At 39.8% G+C, this 17,578-nt stretch overlaps 1 protein-coding gene across 9 annotated transcripts in view; it reads right to left on the bottom strand.

The window, feature by feature from the left end:
• Positions 1-17,578, bottom strand: part of dazap1 (DAZ associated protein 1) — a 29,664-nt gene that overhangs the window by 2,522 nt on the left and 9,564 nt on the right. For 6 of the 9 annotated variants that reach the window (XM_042416016.1, XM_042416015.1, XM_042416020.1 and 3 more), the window contains 10 exons: positions 16,466-16,506; positions 14,506-14,672; positions 13,872-13,937; positions 12,564-12,671; positions 12,290-12,338; positions 8,415-8,497; positions 5,303-5,450; positions 5,040-5,072; positions 4,230-4,379; positions 2,813-2,977 (listed from right to left, as the gene is read on the bottom strand). In XM_042416016.1, coding sequence (XP_042271950.1) covers positions 2,813-2,977; positions 4,230-4,379; positions 5,040-5,072; positions 5,303-5,450; positions 8,415-8,497; positions 12,290-12,338; positions 12,564-12,671; positions 13,872-13,937; positions 14,506-14,619 — 916 coding nt within the window. In that variant the 5' untranslated portion in view covers positions 14,620-14,672; positions 16,466-16,506. Of the gene's footprint in view, positions 1-5; positions 138-2,812; positions 2,978-4,229; positions 4,380-5,039; positions 5,073-5,302; positions 5,451-8,414; positions 8,498-12,289; positions 12,339-12,563; positions 12,672-13,871; positions 13,938-14,505; positions 14,673-16,465; positions 16,507-17,329; positions 17,436-17,578 lie in introns of those variants that run through there. The other 3 variants (XM_042416017.1, XM_042416018.1, XM_042416012.1) reach the window with 3 other exon arrangements.

Below are 17,578 nucleotides of genomic sequence, written 5' to 3'. Positions count from 1 at the left end.
CCAGGTTGACTGAACCCAGATACTGCTGGCCGACTACGTTACATAGATCCCCCCTTGCTGAGCTAACAGAGCTTTACATTTATACTCATTTACTGGCTCTGCACTACGCTTGGTGAGGCATCACTGCTCAGCTTCATCTGGAAGTCAAAACAAAATGGAGTGAGAGTATGTCAGCTATCTGCTAGCGCTCCTGACTTTTTCTTTTTTTCATGCCAGCCTGGTCTCATGAAATTTTGTGAAACGTGCATGATATGCTAAAATGCAGGTAAACTATGAGAAATGCGCTTTCCCACAATGAAAATATTAACATGAGAAAGCAACTAAAGACAGGAATTAGCTTGGCGCTAAAGTAGCGTGGTGTGGCTGTGGGGCTGCTTCAACTCCTGAAAACATATTGTATTTAATCTTAACCTTAAATGACCACACCAGAGGTTTTATATGTGTAGTCCGTAGTCCTCCGGCCATTTTCCAAAGAATGCCAACAGCTTCTAGATCGATACTCTATTCTGCAGGCAACCATTGGTTTCCATTAATTTCAGCACGATGTGAAAATCAACTGAACATGAAACCTGTTTCAGGTATTGTGCCCCATTTATCTTTGTGTCAAAGTTACATTACTGTTCTACTAAAGTTGTGACGACAGGCCATGTTCAAAAACTCTGAGTAGCTTGACATGGTGTGCTATGATATAAACGTGCTATGAAAGAAAACTCTCCTTGGTGGGGCATTCAGGGATGTTTCAACATCTAACATTTCTAAAAAGCACTGCACTGATGAGCTATATTGCTGAAAGAAATCTAAGTTTAATCTAAGTTTATTGCTTAAAAAAAAAAAAGCAGAAATAAATTCTCAAATTTCAGATTTCCTTGTTCTTGAATGTAACAACAAGGATTCTTGACAAAAAAGTCAAGTCAAAAAATGTTTATTGTGATAAATTTATTCTCAAGTTTCAAGTTTTAAGTAAATTTTCACAGCGTACTGAAATGGAATAAAGCCAGTGTCTGCCTGGAAGGTATGAATCTTTTTAAATGTATGGGAAATGATGGTATTAAAATAAAGTGATTAAAATATGCAAAATCACTGGTTTGATCCTTGCTCTAACCCTAACTAAATGATGTTAACGACCCAACTCCACGTAAGCCAAACAAGTTAGTTTATTTGCCTAACATCAACCATTTCCTGATGTGACGCAGGTAAAAATGGCATGTCCACTCCTACGTTTGTCACTTAAGCTTTCATGGTGGAGGTGCGTGATCTTCTCATTATTTGTGTCCACAAAAACACACCAACATTTATCAGCATTTGTGATTTTCTGCTCATTTCACAAAAACTTTGTGCGGCTGACTTTGATTACTTGACTACGTGCCTGAACAGGCAGTGGACTCTAAATGCAAAAAGCTGGATGGAAGATAAGCACAAGCAGGAAACACTGAACATGATGGGCACCTGTCATGACTGACAGAAAATACATGACTACTTTAAATGTAGATCTAGCAGTGCGAGGCAGCTGTAAGCCAAGTCAGAAGAAAAATACCGGCCAGTCAAAAAAAATGAATGTAACTCCTGAATGAATGTCTGATTCTTGTGTGACTGTGTGCTTATGTCACTGAATGCGTGAATGTCGAATAAAGACGAAGCTTGGTCCTTTTCCATGGATGCTGGGTAGTTTTCATAATATCTCTTTTTGGTTTCAGAGTTAAAAACCTCCAGCTTCCATTTGTGCTCTCAGCATGATCTCAAGCTCTTAGTACTGCACGTGCAGTCTCTGGAAACGCTCCCTCCCAGCAGCATTACGTGGCACTCTGATCACATCTTTTAATCAAAGAAATTAATAAGGCACATGGTTTTCTACATTGACACTACAGTGGCTTTATGAAATTTCTTTTCCAGTCCCTACATGCTGACTGAAATTTTGCCAAGAGCTCACCAGCTCGACAGAGATCCAGATGAAATGATTATCAAGGCCCAACACAGTCCAGAGGTAATGTTAGACTAGACTAACAGTCCAGCTCAAAGACCACAAAGATATCAGTAAAATCTATAAACACATTAGTCAAAAGTGAGCTGAGATCTGTATGGCAAAGTTCACATTTTGTTGACAAGCATGCAAAGCTCTGGTGTGAAACAATAGATGGTCATGTTGAAAAGTTTTGATAGGTAGCTTGGCAGGTTGCACATGCCTGATTCCAGAAATAAGGTTTCATTGGCATTATATTGCCATGCTGGTGCTCTTCTATGGCGATCATGCCAAGACCAGGAAAAGAAGCCAGCATCAGTCATCAACAGTCATCAACAGGGAAGAAGAGGAGGAGGTGTAGGAGGGGGTAATTAGAAGGAAGGAGTATTTGAACTAGGTCAAATGTCTAGTGCAGTCAGTCAGGAGAAGGTCGCACTCCCTTCAGAATCAAAACAAAATAAAAATGCAAAACAAAAAAAACATTGCAAGGCAGGATGATCTAATTCAAACCTACCAAGACCTACCAATCTTTTTACCAATCCACAGCCCAGCTGGAAAAACTTGACAGAAATGACTGCTGAAGACTCCCGGATATGGTGGAACTTCAGCAGCATCTTCACGGCAGAGCCAGGGGGGGTTCATGTATGCAAGAAGCATGTATGCATATGTAGCTGTTGAAGCTAAATGGTACCAAGAGCAGGCTCCTGCTTGTTTAAGGGTTGTAGTTATGCATTTGAATGAGTTGAGTTGCACTCAATAAAATATCCAGGGACATGGGCAGGGCTGAGAGATGAATAAAAATAAAATAGGAGAGAAAAGGGCAGCAAACTGTTTTATGCACAATGCTTTTCTTACCATACTGGCTATAAGGGAAGTCAGGCTGCCCAGTGGGAGCTTTGCTCAAGTCCTGAGTTGGTGTGGTGGCGGGAGCAAAGCCCAGCGGTGCAGTTCCTGGAGTGGTGGGCGGAGGAGGAACCTGTGGAGCATACTGGTCTGCTTGGGGTGTGCCAAAACTGTAACCTGTTGGAGAATAACAAGATCATTTCTGTGATCATTTCCTAGTGTTGCTTTATCACAAATGGTATCCTATGTGGGAGTACAAAGACTTTTCTTAAACCATGACCCTAGTCAAGCCCCAGTGTTGCTGGGGCTTGACCAGGGTAAAACCCAACCAGGGTAAAACCCAAATTTTCTTTGGCTTAGTTCAGACGGACTTTAGCCCTAAGGGGAAAAACGCAGTGCTCTCATTCATCTGAATCGAGAGGAGTACGTTGACGCTGTCGACACAGAGTCCTGGTGGATTACTTAATAACAGGAACACCATATTTCTGCTGTTTACCTCAAACAGTTGCTGCTGTGATAACTTTCCAGAGTTGTAAAATCCTCTGAGTGTTACACACTGCTATGTGGTGTTTTAAACACATCAATCTGTCATTACAACTGGACTTCCTAGATCGTATTTCATCGTCTCACCAGCACCTTAACAACACGCCCACACCAGCGCAGCCCACTATGCTGTTTTATCACAGGGCTGTTTTCAGTCTGAATCCCTGCTTTGACTTGAGTGCAACAGTGTCGCTAACAAGTCTACAGTCACATTTTGAATGTAAAAATAAAATCTAGTATCAATATAACAAGGACCCTGTGATGGATCATTTAAGCTTATTTCCTATTTGTTTTACAATATTTTGTCCACCATTTTCAAAGTATTATCTTGATACTTCATGAAACTGAAACTGCAGACAAGTTTAAACGGTGGAAGTCCGTAATCCAACCACAGGCTGCTTAGCAGAATTTTAAGTAAGGTTTAACCAATGTATAGTTAAGCATTGCATGAAGTGCTGGCTATCTGTGAGTCACACTGTCCATCTCTGATAAGCTGGAGGATCCTCCCTGACCACTGCAACAGAAAAGCTGCCTGGAAAACATGACATAGATTGGATTTTCACATAGTATACACTGCTAAAAACAGAGCTAAAAATAATTTCACTTTTATTTTAAGTAATGTGTTTTTGTTTTCCTAAATGCTGTTTCTAATGAGATGAAAATTCAAAAGACAAAAAGGTGAACACTTGACACTTTGGCAGCATTTGCACATTGACCATTTGTGACCTTAGTCAATAAGAATCAATATCAGTTGTCAGACATTATCAGTCTAAACCTAATTCATTACTCATTAATACATTGTTACTCTTACATATTCTACATAACCTGTATGCATTTTGTTGTGATGTCAAAAGCATGTCAGAGTGTATTTATTAGTATCACTGACCAAACTGAGGTGCTGTGCTGTAGCCCTGTTGAGGGTAGCCCTGAGGTGCAGCGAAGCTGCCCGCTGGGGTCGTGACCAGGAATGCGCTGAAAGGTGATGGAGGCTGTGTGGGGGTTCCCCGGCCTGCTGATAACGGAGGCCCATATCCACCTGATCCAACACAGAACAGGCAGTTTTATCCATGTTTTTATATAAATATATGCACATTTTACATACATTTATGACTTGAAATAAACAGGAAATAATACAAATTATGAAATGAGCTAAAGTGTCAGCACAGATGTACTATATGTGAATTACATCAGTTTGAATATGTACTGAACAGCTAATAACAGAAACAAGTGATGCATAAATTGTTTAAAAAACTGAATTTGCACAACATAGTCTGAAGCTGAATGAAGCTGAAGTATCCTCTGAGCATGCACAGGGCCGACACTGCAGTGAGCACTGCAGGTTGACCCGGAGGTAGTGATATGAAACCGAGCCTGACCAATAGCAGAGGGAGGCCGGAATCCATTCAAGGCTGCCATCTGTCTCAAGCAGCAAATTATCAGCAGCTTCAGCCATTATGAATTAGTGATAACACGTGCTGCTAACTGTCATCAACCTATTGGCCATGCAAAGTGCAAGCCCATTTCTGTGACACAAGCGTTTCAAGATAAGCACATGAGCACATGACAAGGACACAAATCTATCTGTGCTATGATCAATTACCACAGTTATGCAACATGCACAAAACAAGTAATTTACTAAAATACAAGAGAAAAGACAAACTGTATTCTGTGTGTTAAATGGAGGTCAAACACCTACCTATAGGTTGGCCGGTGGTCGACACCCACACTCCTTCAGGAAAAGAAAAAAAAAAGTTAAGACTGAGGACAATATTGTTTCCTGAAATGTAAAATGTTCACATAATCCAGTTTAACATTCAAACTGACAGTGTGGGCAGTGACCTACATGTACAAGGTTAAAGTTAAAGCAGAGGCTTCAACACATTTTAACAGTTACTACTATTTTTTCTTTGAACAGTGAGCCTCTCTATTCGTTCTGCTCTGGGACTTGTTCCCACTCACCCTGTGGCCCGTAAGGCTGTTGCCAGCCGTGGGCAGGCTGTGCTGTCCAACCATTAGCTGCACTCAAGATGCCCCTGGGTGCCCACTGGCCAGGGCCAAGCTGGCCAGGAGCTTTGCTGTCACGAGGTTCGGCCTTCTTTACTTCCACCTGGACAAAGGACAAGGAGGGCACATTTGGCAACACCAGTATAAGGTCTATGAAGTCCCTCACCTAGGTAGACCTGTCCTACCACTGATATTTAATCCCAACATTTTGGGCCAGTTTCAAATCTTTCACTTTATGTTTATTTTAATAATGTGGGGCAACTATGTAAATTAATATTACTTTGTAGCCAGGACAGCTTTACAGCTATGTGTCTCAGGTACTAATAATCAAGTGGGAATTTCACAGCACACAGAATATTACTGCAAGGACAGCAAATAATGCAAAAACGATTTTTGAAGTACAGCTTATGAATACGTACCTGAGAAACATAGATTTATTTTTTTCCTTTAATGAACTGCACTATATATGATAAAGACGTCTAATGGAAGGTCATGACTTACCTTTCTCCGGCTAACGCTTATCAAGAATCTCATTTTTATTTTATTTGGAATAAGTTTTAGGGGGGAAATGGATGTAGAGAGAAATTTGTATCTCAGTTCTAACAGAATATAAGGTAAACATGCAGATAGTACAAATGAGCAGTCTTTTCAGTCAATTTACATCGAATCTTCATACTGTGTCAAAAGTGAAGTTCAAGTGACTGATACACGTTGACCCCAATATAAATCATCCAATTGATTGCTGCAGGACGACACTTTCTTACAACCAAACCCCAAATGTGAGAATGACCTCAAGTTTCTTTTTGTTGTTTTTTTATTATAATAATAAAGAAGTGCCAATTTGTTTCACTGCACTGTAGATACAGCTCAGAAACCAACTTCAGCCATCTATCCCTTTACTTGTTATCCATTTACTTATCGTCCATCACTGGGAAGGTTTAATGCCTTGCATCAGAGATAAATTTAACGCCCCAATAACAAAACTTTCCTCTCTGTGACTAGGCAAAGCCACCAACAGTTAACCAGAGCAAAGAAACAGGCTGAGACTAAGGGGGAGCCAACCAGAAATAGACTGAGGGGTTGAGTTATTGGGGTCACCTTGCAGGAGGAAAATGAATCGCGAATTCATCCCTGCTTTAAGGTGTTGCCACCTTCCCCAGCCTCCCCTCTTCCTTCTCTGTCGACCTAATTACATGCACATGTTTCCGGCAGCGGCACTACCTGAGCACTTTCTCCCGTGGGCATCACGGCTACGAGTGATGGATACCATGACTTCTGTACAGTCCCCAACAGCGGAACTGGGATTTGCTCCAAAGTTTGATGTGCTCCAATTTCTAATTTTGTAACTCATATCTCCCAGCCTCCCTCAAGGCCCAGCGTAAGGTAATGTCAAGTCAAGAACAATGGATTAAGTCTAGCCTTGATTCCTGCTGAAAACCAGGGCAAAGTCAAGGGGGGCACGTTCCACTGGAGAGTATACAGGTTGGCCTGAATCGTTTACCAATGAGACGGGATTCGGCTCATATTTTAATGTAATAATCAGTGCGATTTTAAGAAAGATGTGTTGTGTTGCTACTCCATGAAAATCCATGAAGGTGTTTACATTTCCTGGTCTAAAAAGAGGTATCCAGTAGCTCTTTTCTGGGGAAAACCATTTGGCACACAGGAAATTATGCACCTAACGTTTTTTTAGAATAAACAGAAGAAGTGGGTAGTTAGTGTGAGCAGTGATAGCCACTTACAGAAACTCAAGGTTCATCAAGAAAAAACACACTGAGGTCCAGTTCATACCATCCTCAGAGGTGTAGAAACACCACAGCAATGGACTCTTCACTGCTTTAATGTTGCCCAAAAGAGTCCAAAAACTTCACATAAACGCTCAAAGGTCTACAATAGTGTCAAGTATCGCAGACTGACCTTCAAATATTAAAAAAAAAAACGTTGTGCAAAGATGGAAACAGGATATGACTGAGCGGATATAACTACACGGTGTTTGACTTTGATCATTTTCTTATGCCCACACACCTTTACTGCCTGCATGGAGGACTGAGAGGAGACGGTCTCTCCTCTGGTATCTGAACAGTGGTTTGAAAGCTGTTAATTACAAAAAGTCCCTATTGGGGAAAAGGGGGAGGAGAATGTTAAACGTGCCTTTAAAGCTGTTTTACTCAGCTGAGGTGCCAGGTGGGTGGTGTTTGCCACATACAACAGAGGCCAGAAGGTTAGGAGGTATCATGCAATACTACACTGTAGTGAATTCTTTGTTTTTTCCCCCGGATGGACAGCTTACCTGATATTATCTGAATTGACTTTGTGCAGTAAACCCCATCCATCTGTTACACCCAACAAACACTAAAAAGTCACATGCAAATATTATTGTGTGACTCGTGTCTCATCCTGAGCAGCATTTTAAAAGGAGACGTTGCCATTTGGTATATTTGGTAGAGAAGTGATGGACACAGTATGGAGATTCTTCAACTGAGGTCACTGAGTTGAGCTTTTTTTTTTTTTTTTTTTAACTTTTCAAAAAAGAAAAAAAAACATGTTGACGTGTAAGTGACCTGCCAACAAAATATCAGAAAACAAAAGAAACAGAACTGATTGGACCAATCCTTTAGGTGATTTTTATTCAGTGAAATTCTGTGAGTTTTCAATTTTTTTTATTGTGTTATTTTTTGTCATTTTATCATCAAAAGCCAGAAAATAGTATCTTTAATGTTTGAGTACAATCTATTGCACTTAACACATCCTAAAGGAGTGGTCAATTTAAACAAAGCCTTGGGCGACAATAGAAACTGTAAAATACAAGAAGTCTGCCTACAGAAACTATTAAAGACAAAGCAATAAGAGTAACAGTATAGTGTGTTGAGAACAAAACAATTAAGCACATTAAATTAGTGGCCTGATTGTTTTAAGATGTTAAAAGCCAAATTAGTGGTGTATGATGCTGCAGTGACAATATAACTATAAAATGAGCCATAACTAATGAAACAGCATCATAATATATCTTAATATCGCCCAAGCCTCTGTTTGATCTGAAGGGTAAAATAAAACTACAACTACACACTTTTTTGCCCATGATGTCGTGAAAATGCATGTTGACAGCCTGGTCCACTGATTGTTCGGCCTCGAAAGTAATAAATCCAAAACCTAGCCAACGACCAAGAGTGAATCAAGGTAGCAGGGGGGTTGTGACAACACAAGATGAAGAACAGTTTTGGGCTTCAGCAGAGTGAGGATCCATCAAGACTGAGCAAGAGGCTCCTGGGGTTCGGATGATGTCGCAGACTTGCAGAACAACACATATCCAAGACTAAAGCCTGGGGGATTGAAGGAGACTTTTCTCTTTACTGTGCAGTGAAATAATTTGTTGAAGATAGCGATACAGATTGCTTAACTGTTACACATCAAGAATGACAGGTGTAGCATTTGAGTTAATGTTAAATGTTGCATAAAAAGGTCAATTCAATCCATCTTCCATTCTCTTACAAGACTGAACATGTAGTTACTTTTTTTGTTTCAAATAAGCTGCTAAATGCCAATTGAATCAATACTAGATTGTGTTACTTCATGCTGTTTCATCCAAACCCCACCTTGATCTGTCCCTTGGTATATCGCTGTGGAGCACACACTCGCAGCAGCCATTGTTAATGCATCACAAAAATATGGAGAAACACAAACTGTAGAATGCCTAAAGCTTTCTCCAAGCTTTCCCAAACTGAGTATTTTACTTTTGAGTCAGCCAGGATAAGCCTAAAAATGGACAATTAAAATACTGCTTATGGTAACACAAAGATATAGGCCATAACTGGTTTCAAAAGTGACAAGTTGCTGATTTTGCTGAAGAGTTTTAATGGGGAATACACAAAGTTCATCAACAAGAACCCAAAATCCAAAGTCTAAAAGGCCTCGTAGCTGAGAAATTACAATTTGGTGAAACATTTCAGCCTCACCAAATGCTCAATAAACTACTTCATCTTCATCTGTAACAACACATTTCAAAGCGCAGAAACACGCTGCAGTGATCTACTTTCAATTTGATTAACTTTCCGCGATGGCAGAATTGGGTTGTGTGCACATCTCTACTTGGGGACCTAACCTGAATCCAATTAAACGTCCTGCGAGACAACTGAGATTTTAGAGACCTCTCGTACCATGCCAAGCGCTCCCAAGCCTCATGATCTATTGCTATTAATAACATCTGTCAATGACCCGTCCCCTAATCTAAATTTAAAGCCAAGTTGGCACATTTAAGGGTTTGACATATCTTGATTACACTTGAGTTGAAAATGAAAAACTACTCAATCGCCCAACACTATTGATAAAATTGTTCATAAAATGTTTGCTGTGACCATCATGCAGCCTATTAAACTGTGTAATGACCCAAAATTATAATTTATTGTCTCTTCAATCATATTGATTCTCAAATTACAGCATTACATTCTTGTTTTGGTTCATTCTTGTCGTCATTTTGTAGCATTTCTATTTTAGAGATAATGGTGTGATCATTACCTCAGTATTGTTGGTCCATATCAGCCACTAACTAAATAAAATTAAGAGAATAACAACCATTCAGATGACGCCATGCATCATACAACTTTTTAAAATATCAAAGAGTCGCCATCAGGTTCCTATTATCCTGCAAAAATTAAAACAATTAAAAAATTTAGACTTTATTTGCTGCTAAACTATCCCTCAAATAACTTAGAGGCAAACTTTCCAATAACTCTCCATCTAATTTTCAAGAATAAGAAGGAATGATGTAACTTTGTGTACATCCCATTTTAAGTGAAAATTAGTAGTTTTTTTTTTTTTTACGTTTGGCCTGTACCTCTGTGGTACCAGTCAATGCACAGTAACCTAAAGGAGAAAAGACAAATCTTAAGAGACACCGTTAATCACATTCAAACCATTCACAAGGAGAAGGGGGACAGAAGAAAGAAAAATAGAAAGGGCTTACTTACAAAAATACTTAACTTTCTACATATGGGAAAACACACTAAGCCATTTAAGATACATGTATCAGTTACATCTAAAGTCAAGGTAAAGAAAACTTATTCCAATGTTGAACATCTAATGGTTTTAGTAAAAGAAAACTGTTACTATACTATTAAAGATTATGTAATGGTTGTTACTGGTGCATTACATCATGTTAAATTCCAATGACAAACTATTCTGGGTTTCTCCCAACAGAGAGTGAACGGGGGGTTTTGAAAGAAGTAGCAGTAATACAGTACATGTTGTGGGTCAGTGGCCGCTGCATCACTGCTATGTAGGACAAATGCAGATGAAACAGCTGTGACTGTAGTTCAGCGGGCAGAGTGTGACACCAACACTGCCGGTGGCACGGGTCTGATTTCCAGTGAGGCCGTCCACACTAAAAGTGTCGGCACATGTCAGTACACATATGATAAATTTATGACTTAACTGGACAAACTCCTCTGAGATATCAAAGATTGTCATTTCTACTGTCAGGAAGTTTATTGGAGAGACTTTTGAAGTAGCAAAGGACATGAAAAACCTTCCTTCAGTGATTCCATTGTTCTTGTGACAATGTTGTATTTTATCACCTTCAGCGTTTGTCTGAAACAAGCATCTGAAGGACAAATCCAGCCTTGGATACTCAAACTGTTCTAAATATGCCTGTCGCATGTTGTGATAAAGTACCGCTTTTTTTTTTTTTTTTTTTTTTGGAGCACCTACTTTCCTCCAACCTGTCCCCCTTTTTCAGTTAGTGATTTCTTTTGCTTCCTAGAACGCCTTTGAACAATTTTCCAATTAACTGGATGAACTTCTTGCATTTTTTGGAGAGATTTTCAAGAACAGAACACATCTCGTCGCTGTAATGTATTCAGCTTTACTGAGGCTAATGTGGGGACACACTGGCACCCATATTTCTGAAATGGTCTTTTCTTCTTTTTACCTTTGATGGTTTTTAATAATCTTTTTTTTTTTTTTAGAGCTGAAACAAATTAGTTGATTGATTAATTAATCAACAGAAAAGTCATCCAGTTTGATAATCCATTTAGTGTTTAAGTCTTTTTTTTTTTACTATCAACTATCTTTTTTATTTGCGTATCCAATAACCAATTAATAATATAAATTCAGGATAACATTAATGTTGTTTAAGTCATTTACGGTCAGACATGACAAATATTCACTGGACTGTTGGTCGAACAAAACAAGCTGTTTGAAAATGTCACCTTGGACATGATTTTTCACTATTTTCTCGCATTTGATAGAACAATTAATCAATAAATATTTGGCTTTAAATGTCTTTAATTGCGGCCCTGTTTCATTTCAAATGCAGTAAATATTGAGAAGTGATGTCATATCATATTTACATTTGGCTATCAACATCAGCTAATGTCCTCATTTGTTTTACAGTGGATTTTTTTCTTTTATAAATTTTTTTTTTCCTTTAACTGAGTTGAAACGTCTGCATGAAAGAGACTCTTATCGTCCACAAGGTCATGAAGGACACTGCAACAATCCAAATCAAAGCCTGCGATTTCTGAAAACTTCCTCTAATTTTCAGATGTGACCATGTGACAGAGGCTGAGACGTGGTTTGAAGGTGCCATCTACTGTTGTGAGATGTGAGCTGATTACATCTAACATTGCTTAAATTCGCAATACATTGAAGGCCTTAATGCCTCTTTAGGAGATAAATGTTATAATTTTGCGTTACACTTTCATTCCATCTCCAGAAATGTCAAATTAGGTTTTATTTAAAATGCTTTCATTGTATTTTATTGTGCGTCTTCACCATAAACCCTATGAGCAAACACAATTTCAGATGTGAGTAAACAGTGTTTAAATTGAATTGAATATCTGGGGCTGATTGGGCCTTTTTTTTTCTCTTTGGGCCAGAATAGTTTGTCATGAGATTTAAGATGGTACGGTATGGAGAGGGGAGAGAAAAAACGGGATCAGCTTTTACCTCGGGGCCTCTGCTTCTCTGCATCATAGATCATTACCACCTCTGTGACCTTGAATGGGACAAAGGGAAACAGTGGCTCCATTTAGAAAACCAGACAGGGTCCGTTCTTATTCCAAATTAAATATTCTGCCTCAGTTTGGACAAATAATTAATTGTTCTTTCCTATCACACAATTCCAGTTTTTTATACATTAATATTGACCCTGTTCAATGTCACATCCATTCAAGCAGTCATAATGACGATATGAACTGATTATGCACTTGGCAATACTCACCACTCCGAATCTATTGAAATAGTCCCTGAGTTCAGGCTCGCCGCAGTTATGGGGGATTCCACCTACAAATATCTTCTTTGATTTATTGCTATCGGCTTTGCTGCCCTTCTGAAAGAAAACAGGGAGTGTATGGATTTCAATGTCTGTTAAAGGATCACTCTGGGAAGGGGCCAGTTAGCCATCATCTATTCAGACAGTGCAGAAGAAATTAGGTTCTCCTCTTGCCCTGGGGTATAATTCTTAACATGTCATGTCAATGCAAACACTAGTCTCCACAGATCAGAGAACACGGCTTCCTACACTCACTCTCTCCACCATCGCTGTGCACTGCACTCAAACTGTAAGAGCTAGAGGCTGCATACTACAACAATGATTTTTAACAAATACATCTTCTGCTTTGTTAGTAAAACATTCAGTACCAGCTACATAGCTTAAAGTCAGTGAAAGGGGTTTCAATAGCAAGAAAAAGGGCCTCATTTATAAAAGCTTCTGACATGCAGAGTCTGTGCTTACAGCCAAATATGTGACTTATAAAAACGTTTTCTTAACAGCAAAGGTGCAATAACTAAAACCTCTGCTGCCTAATGGGACAAAATGACTATAATAGATCTGTAGAGGCTTTATTAGCATTGTTGATTGACCCACAAATTACCCAGATTTCTGCCTTTTAAAAAATTCACTGCTGAAAGCAATTTTCTGTACCACACGAACTAACTTGCATCCAAGCCTACTTTTGTTTTCTCAGTTTTACACAGTGAGGGAGGACGGTTACAACATATTTTAACTATCAAGGCTGGAAAATGTTTCTCAATCTTAAAAATTAAGAAAACAGATCCAAATTCAAAAACATTGATGCACACATGTTATTATAATTCCAGTATTTAGCTGGTTATGCTTCTTCATGAGATATTTGTTACATCTGGGAAAAAATGACCTTATTATGTGTCAATCCCAGGCCTGTGTAAGCTGTGCGAGAGATCTGCTGATATTGTTGCAGTACCTTGCTCACAAATAGAGGTCGATACCATAGATTCTTTAATGCTTCTGTGATTTATCAAAACCCAAAACTAATTTCTATCATTCTCCAAGGCATGAAGGCTATACACTGATGATTTAAAAAAGACATCTAAGAAAGAAAAAAAGAAATTAGGTCAAAGTCAGAGTGTTTTTATAAATGAAGTTCAAGGTCTCCTCATGCCCCATGAAAGGAAACTAGAGTCCAACCTCAGGAGGAGGGGATGGACTGAGTCTTATTCCAGTATAAAACACCTAGCTTTGCCTCCCCAGTAGAAAACAGAGTCCTCTTACCCAGCCCTCCTTGGTCCGAGACTTTTCAGGTTGCATTCCTCTGGGAGTGCACGGCTTCGGGTCAATCTGACAGCAGAGAGAGAGAGAGAGAGAAAACGTTTGACTTTAGCCCCAAATAAAGGCACCTTCAAATGCTCTTCTTCACTAAACCCAATGCACTGGTTTGCCTCACAGTGCAGGGCAACATAAGTACTGACTTACAGTCATTTGAATACAGGGCCAATAAAATTTTATGTCCTTCTCCGCCTCCATCAACGGAACAAAGGAGGCCATATATCATTCATGGAGAGAAAATCGTGCGGCAGAATTAACGCAGAAGGGGAACTAGTTTAACTGTGTGTTTCTTTTCCGCCACCTTAAAGAAACCAAACACTAGCTGCCAATTTTGCTAATCTGACTTTGAACAGGTAAGTCTTGTTGAGCAAACAAATGTCGGTCTTTGCAAAGTGCATTATCTGTATTATTGGCTGCAGGCAGGTACAACCCAAAGCAAAACTTTACTTCTCCTTGAATAACTTCTAAGTAATGTGGATGAGGAAATACAGTATGAGGTTATTTCACATTGCTCACACAAAGCGCAGGCAGATTGCTCGAGTTGATTTAACTATCTGGTCCTTTGAATTAAAATACTCACATTTCTTCCATCAAGATTATGCGGCTTTGTCTCCAGCACTGTCCGTACACAATTGGGGTCTTTGAATTTGACAAAGCCAAAGCCTCGCGACTGATTTGTAGTTTTGTCCTTCATGATGACACAATCTACTACTTCCCCATATTGTGAGAAGTAGTTTCTCAGTGTCTCTGAGAAAAAAGAAAAAGAGAGAGTAAAGACACAACTGTGCAGATTCACAAAAATAAGCACAGAATCACTACAAATGGGAAATTACAATCACAGATACAATCCAGCCCAGTTTGCCTCCTGAATGAACGTTTTCTGTCATTATAATAAATGATGCTATGAAACCTGAACTGAAAGTGTAACTGGGACTAAATCAGGTGTGGAAAGATAAAGCAACACTCCATAAAATTAGAGGAGGGAACACTTTCAGTCATTCAGTGACCTTGATTTTGAGTTATGGCAGAATATTGAGTATTGAACAAGTGTTTTTTAATGTAAAAATATAAAAACACTCTCCAGTCACATTCAAGCGACATATCGACACTCCTAAAGAGCAAACTAAGCACTGACCTACTGTCATCTTGCATAGCACCAAATGTACACCCAAGTGCTGTAACACCCGCACACACCCACTGAGGCAAGGCGTGCAAGTTTGAACAAATGAGGAGTCACTTTGGAGAGCGTTACCATAATTGCTTTTCTCATTGCTGGGAAGCCCTGGAGCATCTCCGAGGAAACAAGCTCAGAGTTACGCAGGGCTGTGGTTCTGATCTTAATGTTAACAGTGCTGTTCACACAGACGAGCCTGAGTACAAAGTTACACAATGGCCAACCGAGCAGGAGCCAGTAAAGGGCCGTAGACACACTAGACCATCTCTGGGCAGGTCTGAATGACAGGAGGATGTATACACAGACTCAATGTACACTGTACAACATAGACTCCACCACCAATGCTTGTGGTTTGTGACTGGACATCAAAAAATTATGCAATCAGAAAGCACAGTGACATAATCCAAAGACAAGAATTAATAAAGAGCAACAGTGGCCTCATGTAGACTCAACCAACACTAAGTGGACGACACTTCCTGGGATTTTGCAGGGATTCTGAGTGCAGTATTTTCTGCAGGGCTGTAGTATCGTGTTGTAAGGTGTTTCTGCTCTTTTCTCCGATTAATATCATGCTATTAATTGTATAATATCAAGACTGATCTGATGTGTAATAAATATTTATGGTATGTTGTTCACTCCATGTTATATCAGTACATCAATATGATTACACAACACTTGATATCATCTGGAATTATGGTTATTGTCACAGTGTGACATATTTCAAATCTGTCCAGGTGGGCTAGAAACAAATTAAATGTTACTGGTTTCAATACCAAAACGATGCTTTCGGTACATTTCATTTGTGAAAACGAAAACACACTGCTCCACAAAGACCATTTCTACAAAATCAACCAAGCTTAGTTAAGCAAATGTGTCAGAGTTTAATGTTATGTCAACACAGTCAGAGTATTTTACCTAAATAAAAGATCAGTCCACCTCTGGCCAAAGAATAAGCAAACAAGACTGCCTGACCATAAGAGCCATGTTAATAATGGTTGTATAGTGAGAGATCATGTCACACATACTTTAATTATTGTATGAAAGCACCAGTTATAATACCCGAAACATCATCACAAAATTCATATCAAGGCAGAGGATAAAAAGCACCAAGATTTTACATTATTATCTCCCAGTTCTACTTTGTGTTTCATACCTAAATGTGACCAGATCACCTATAAATAGTTCATTTCACTTCATTCAAGCTCAGTTTCCAAACAGGAGTCCAAACAAGCTACAAGCCTGGTCCTCCAGTCTGACAACAAAACCACGCAGCTACAACAGTGTCATTATGACAAATTCCTGTTCATTCACTACACTTTGTGCATAAAGTGCCTGAGCCTTTAAAAGGTTAAACAGTGTGACTTACCTTGTGTGGTACTCCAGTCCAACCCACCCACAAAAAGTTTCCTGAAAAGAATGGATAAATTACCATCAGTTGATCATTGATCATCACTTTGAGTCAGAGTAAATGATAAAACTGCTATTTATACAAGCATCATGACAAGTGTTACATATAAAAGGCTTGATAAAGGTCAAACTCAGGGGACCAAAATCACAGGAGACTTGGTGGAAAATATTGAAAAGCATAGTTGCAGAGCCATAACAACACCACAGCTGACCAAACAGCCAAGTACACATATATGAGGCACCGCTGCAACCAAAGCCGGTGCAGCATGGGGGGGAAATATACACAGCTGGCGTGACTCCTGGTTGATGTCACTGTGGTTTTCTAACATTAAATGCAATGGCCTCGACAATAAAGGTCTTTCTATAAAGCTCTTGCCACGTATGTTACCCCGGGACAGAGCCATAGCATAGCAGTGTCCTGCCCCCGGCTCCAGCCTCCACCGCTGAGTGTTTTCCAGTCAGAGCGGAGCGGAGCGGAGCGGAACGGAGAGCGGCTGCTCGGCTCACTGCATGCGGACCGGTGAGCTCGGATGCTGGTTACATGACTGTAAGTTTAACGGCAGTTTAAACATCGCTACAATCAAACCTAGCAGACAAGTCCACCAACGCATGACAACGACAACTGTTAAAAACGTGTCAGTGATAGATGTGGAGGGTTAGTGCAGACGAGGATGCTCCATCCTCCAGCAGTGCCCGCTAAATGTCCTCGCTTTGGCGAAGTCAGAAGAGGAGACTTTCGCTTCGCTGGCAAACGTTAGCTAAGCTAGCTTCGAGCTAACAGAAAACAACACTGAAATAAGTAACTACACTTTCACACATTCACCTGACAAGTCAAGCAGCAGCACTCCAGACCAACATGGTATAATTCGCCGTAAGCAACAACAGTGACAACGGGGCTACTTTCGTGACTAGTTTCACTTTTTGGCCGTCTTTTCCTCCGGCTAGCGATCTCGCTAACTTACTGGGGCTAGCCTAGCTTGCTAGCTAACGTTAGCTGTCAAGAGAGAACGCAAACTAAGTTACAATGCAGTTTACAGTTAACTGCGTCCGCGATAAAAGCGCTGCGTCAAAC

Source organism: Thunnus maccoyii, chromosome 7 (assembly GCF_910596095.1).
Source record: "Thunnus maccoyii chromosome 7, fThuMac1.1, whole genome shotgun sequence".
NCBI lineage: Eukaryota > Metazoa > Chordata > Actinopteri > Scombriformes > Scombridae > Thunnus > Thunnus maccoyii.
Note: the sequence above shows the minus strand (reverse complement) of the source record. Positions and strands in the feature narration are given on the sequence as shown.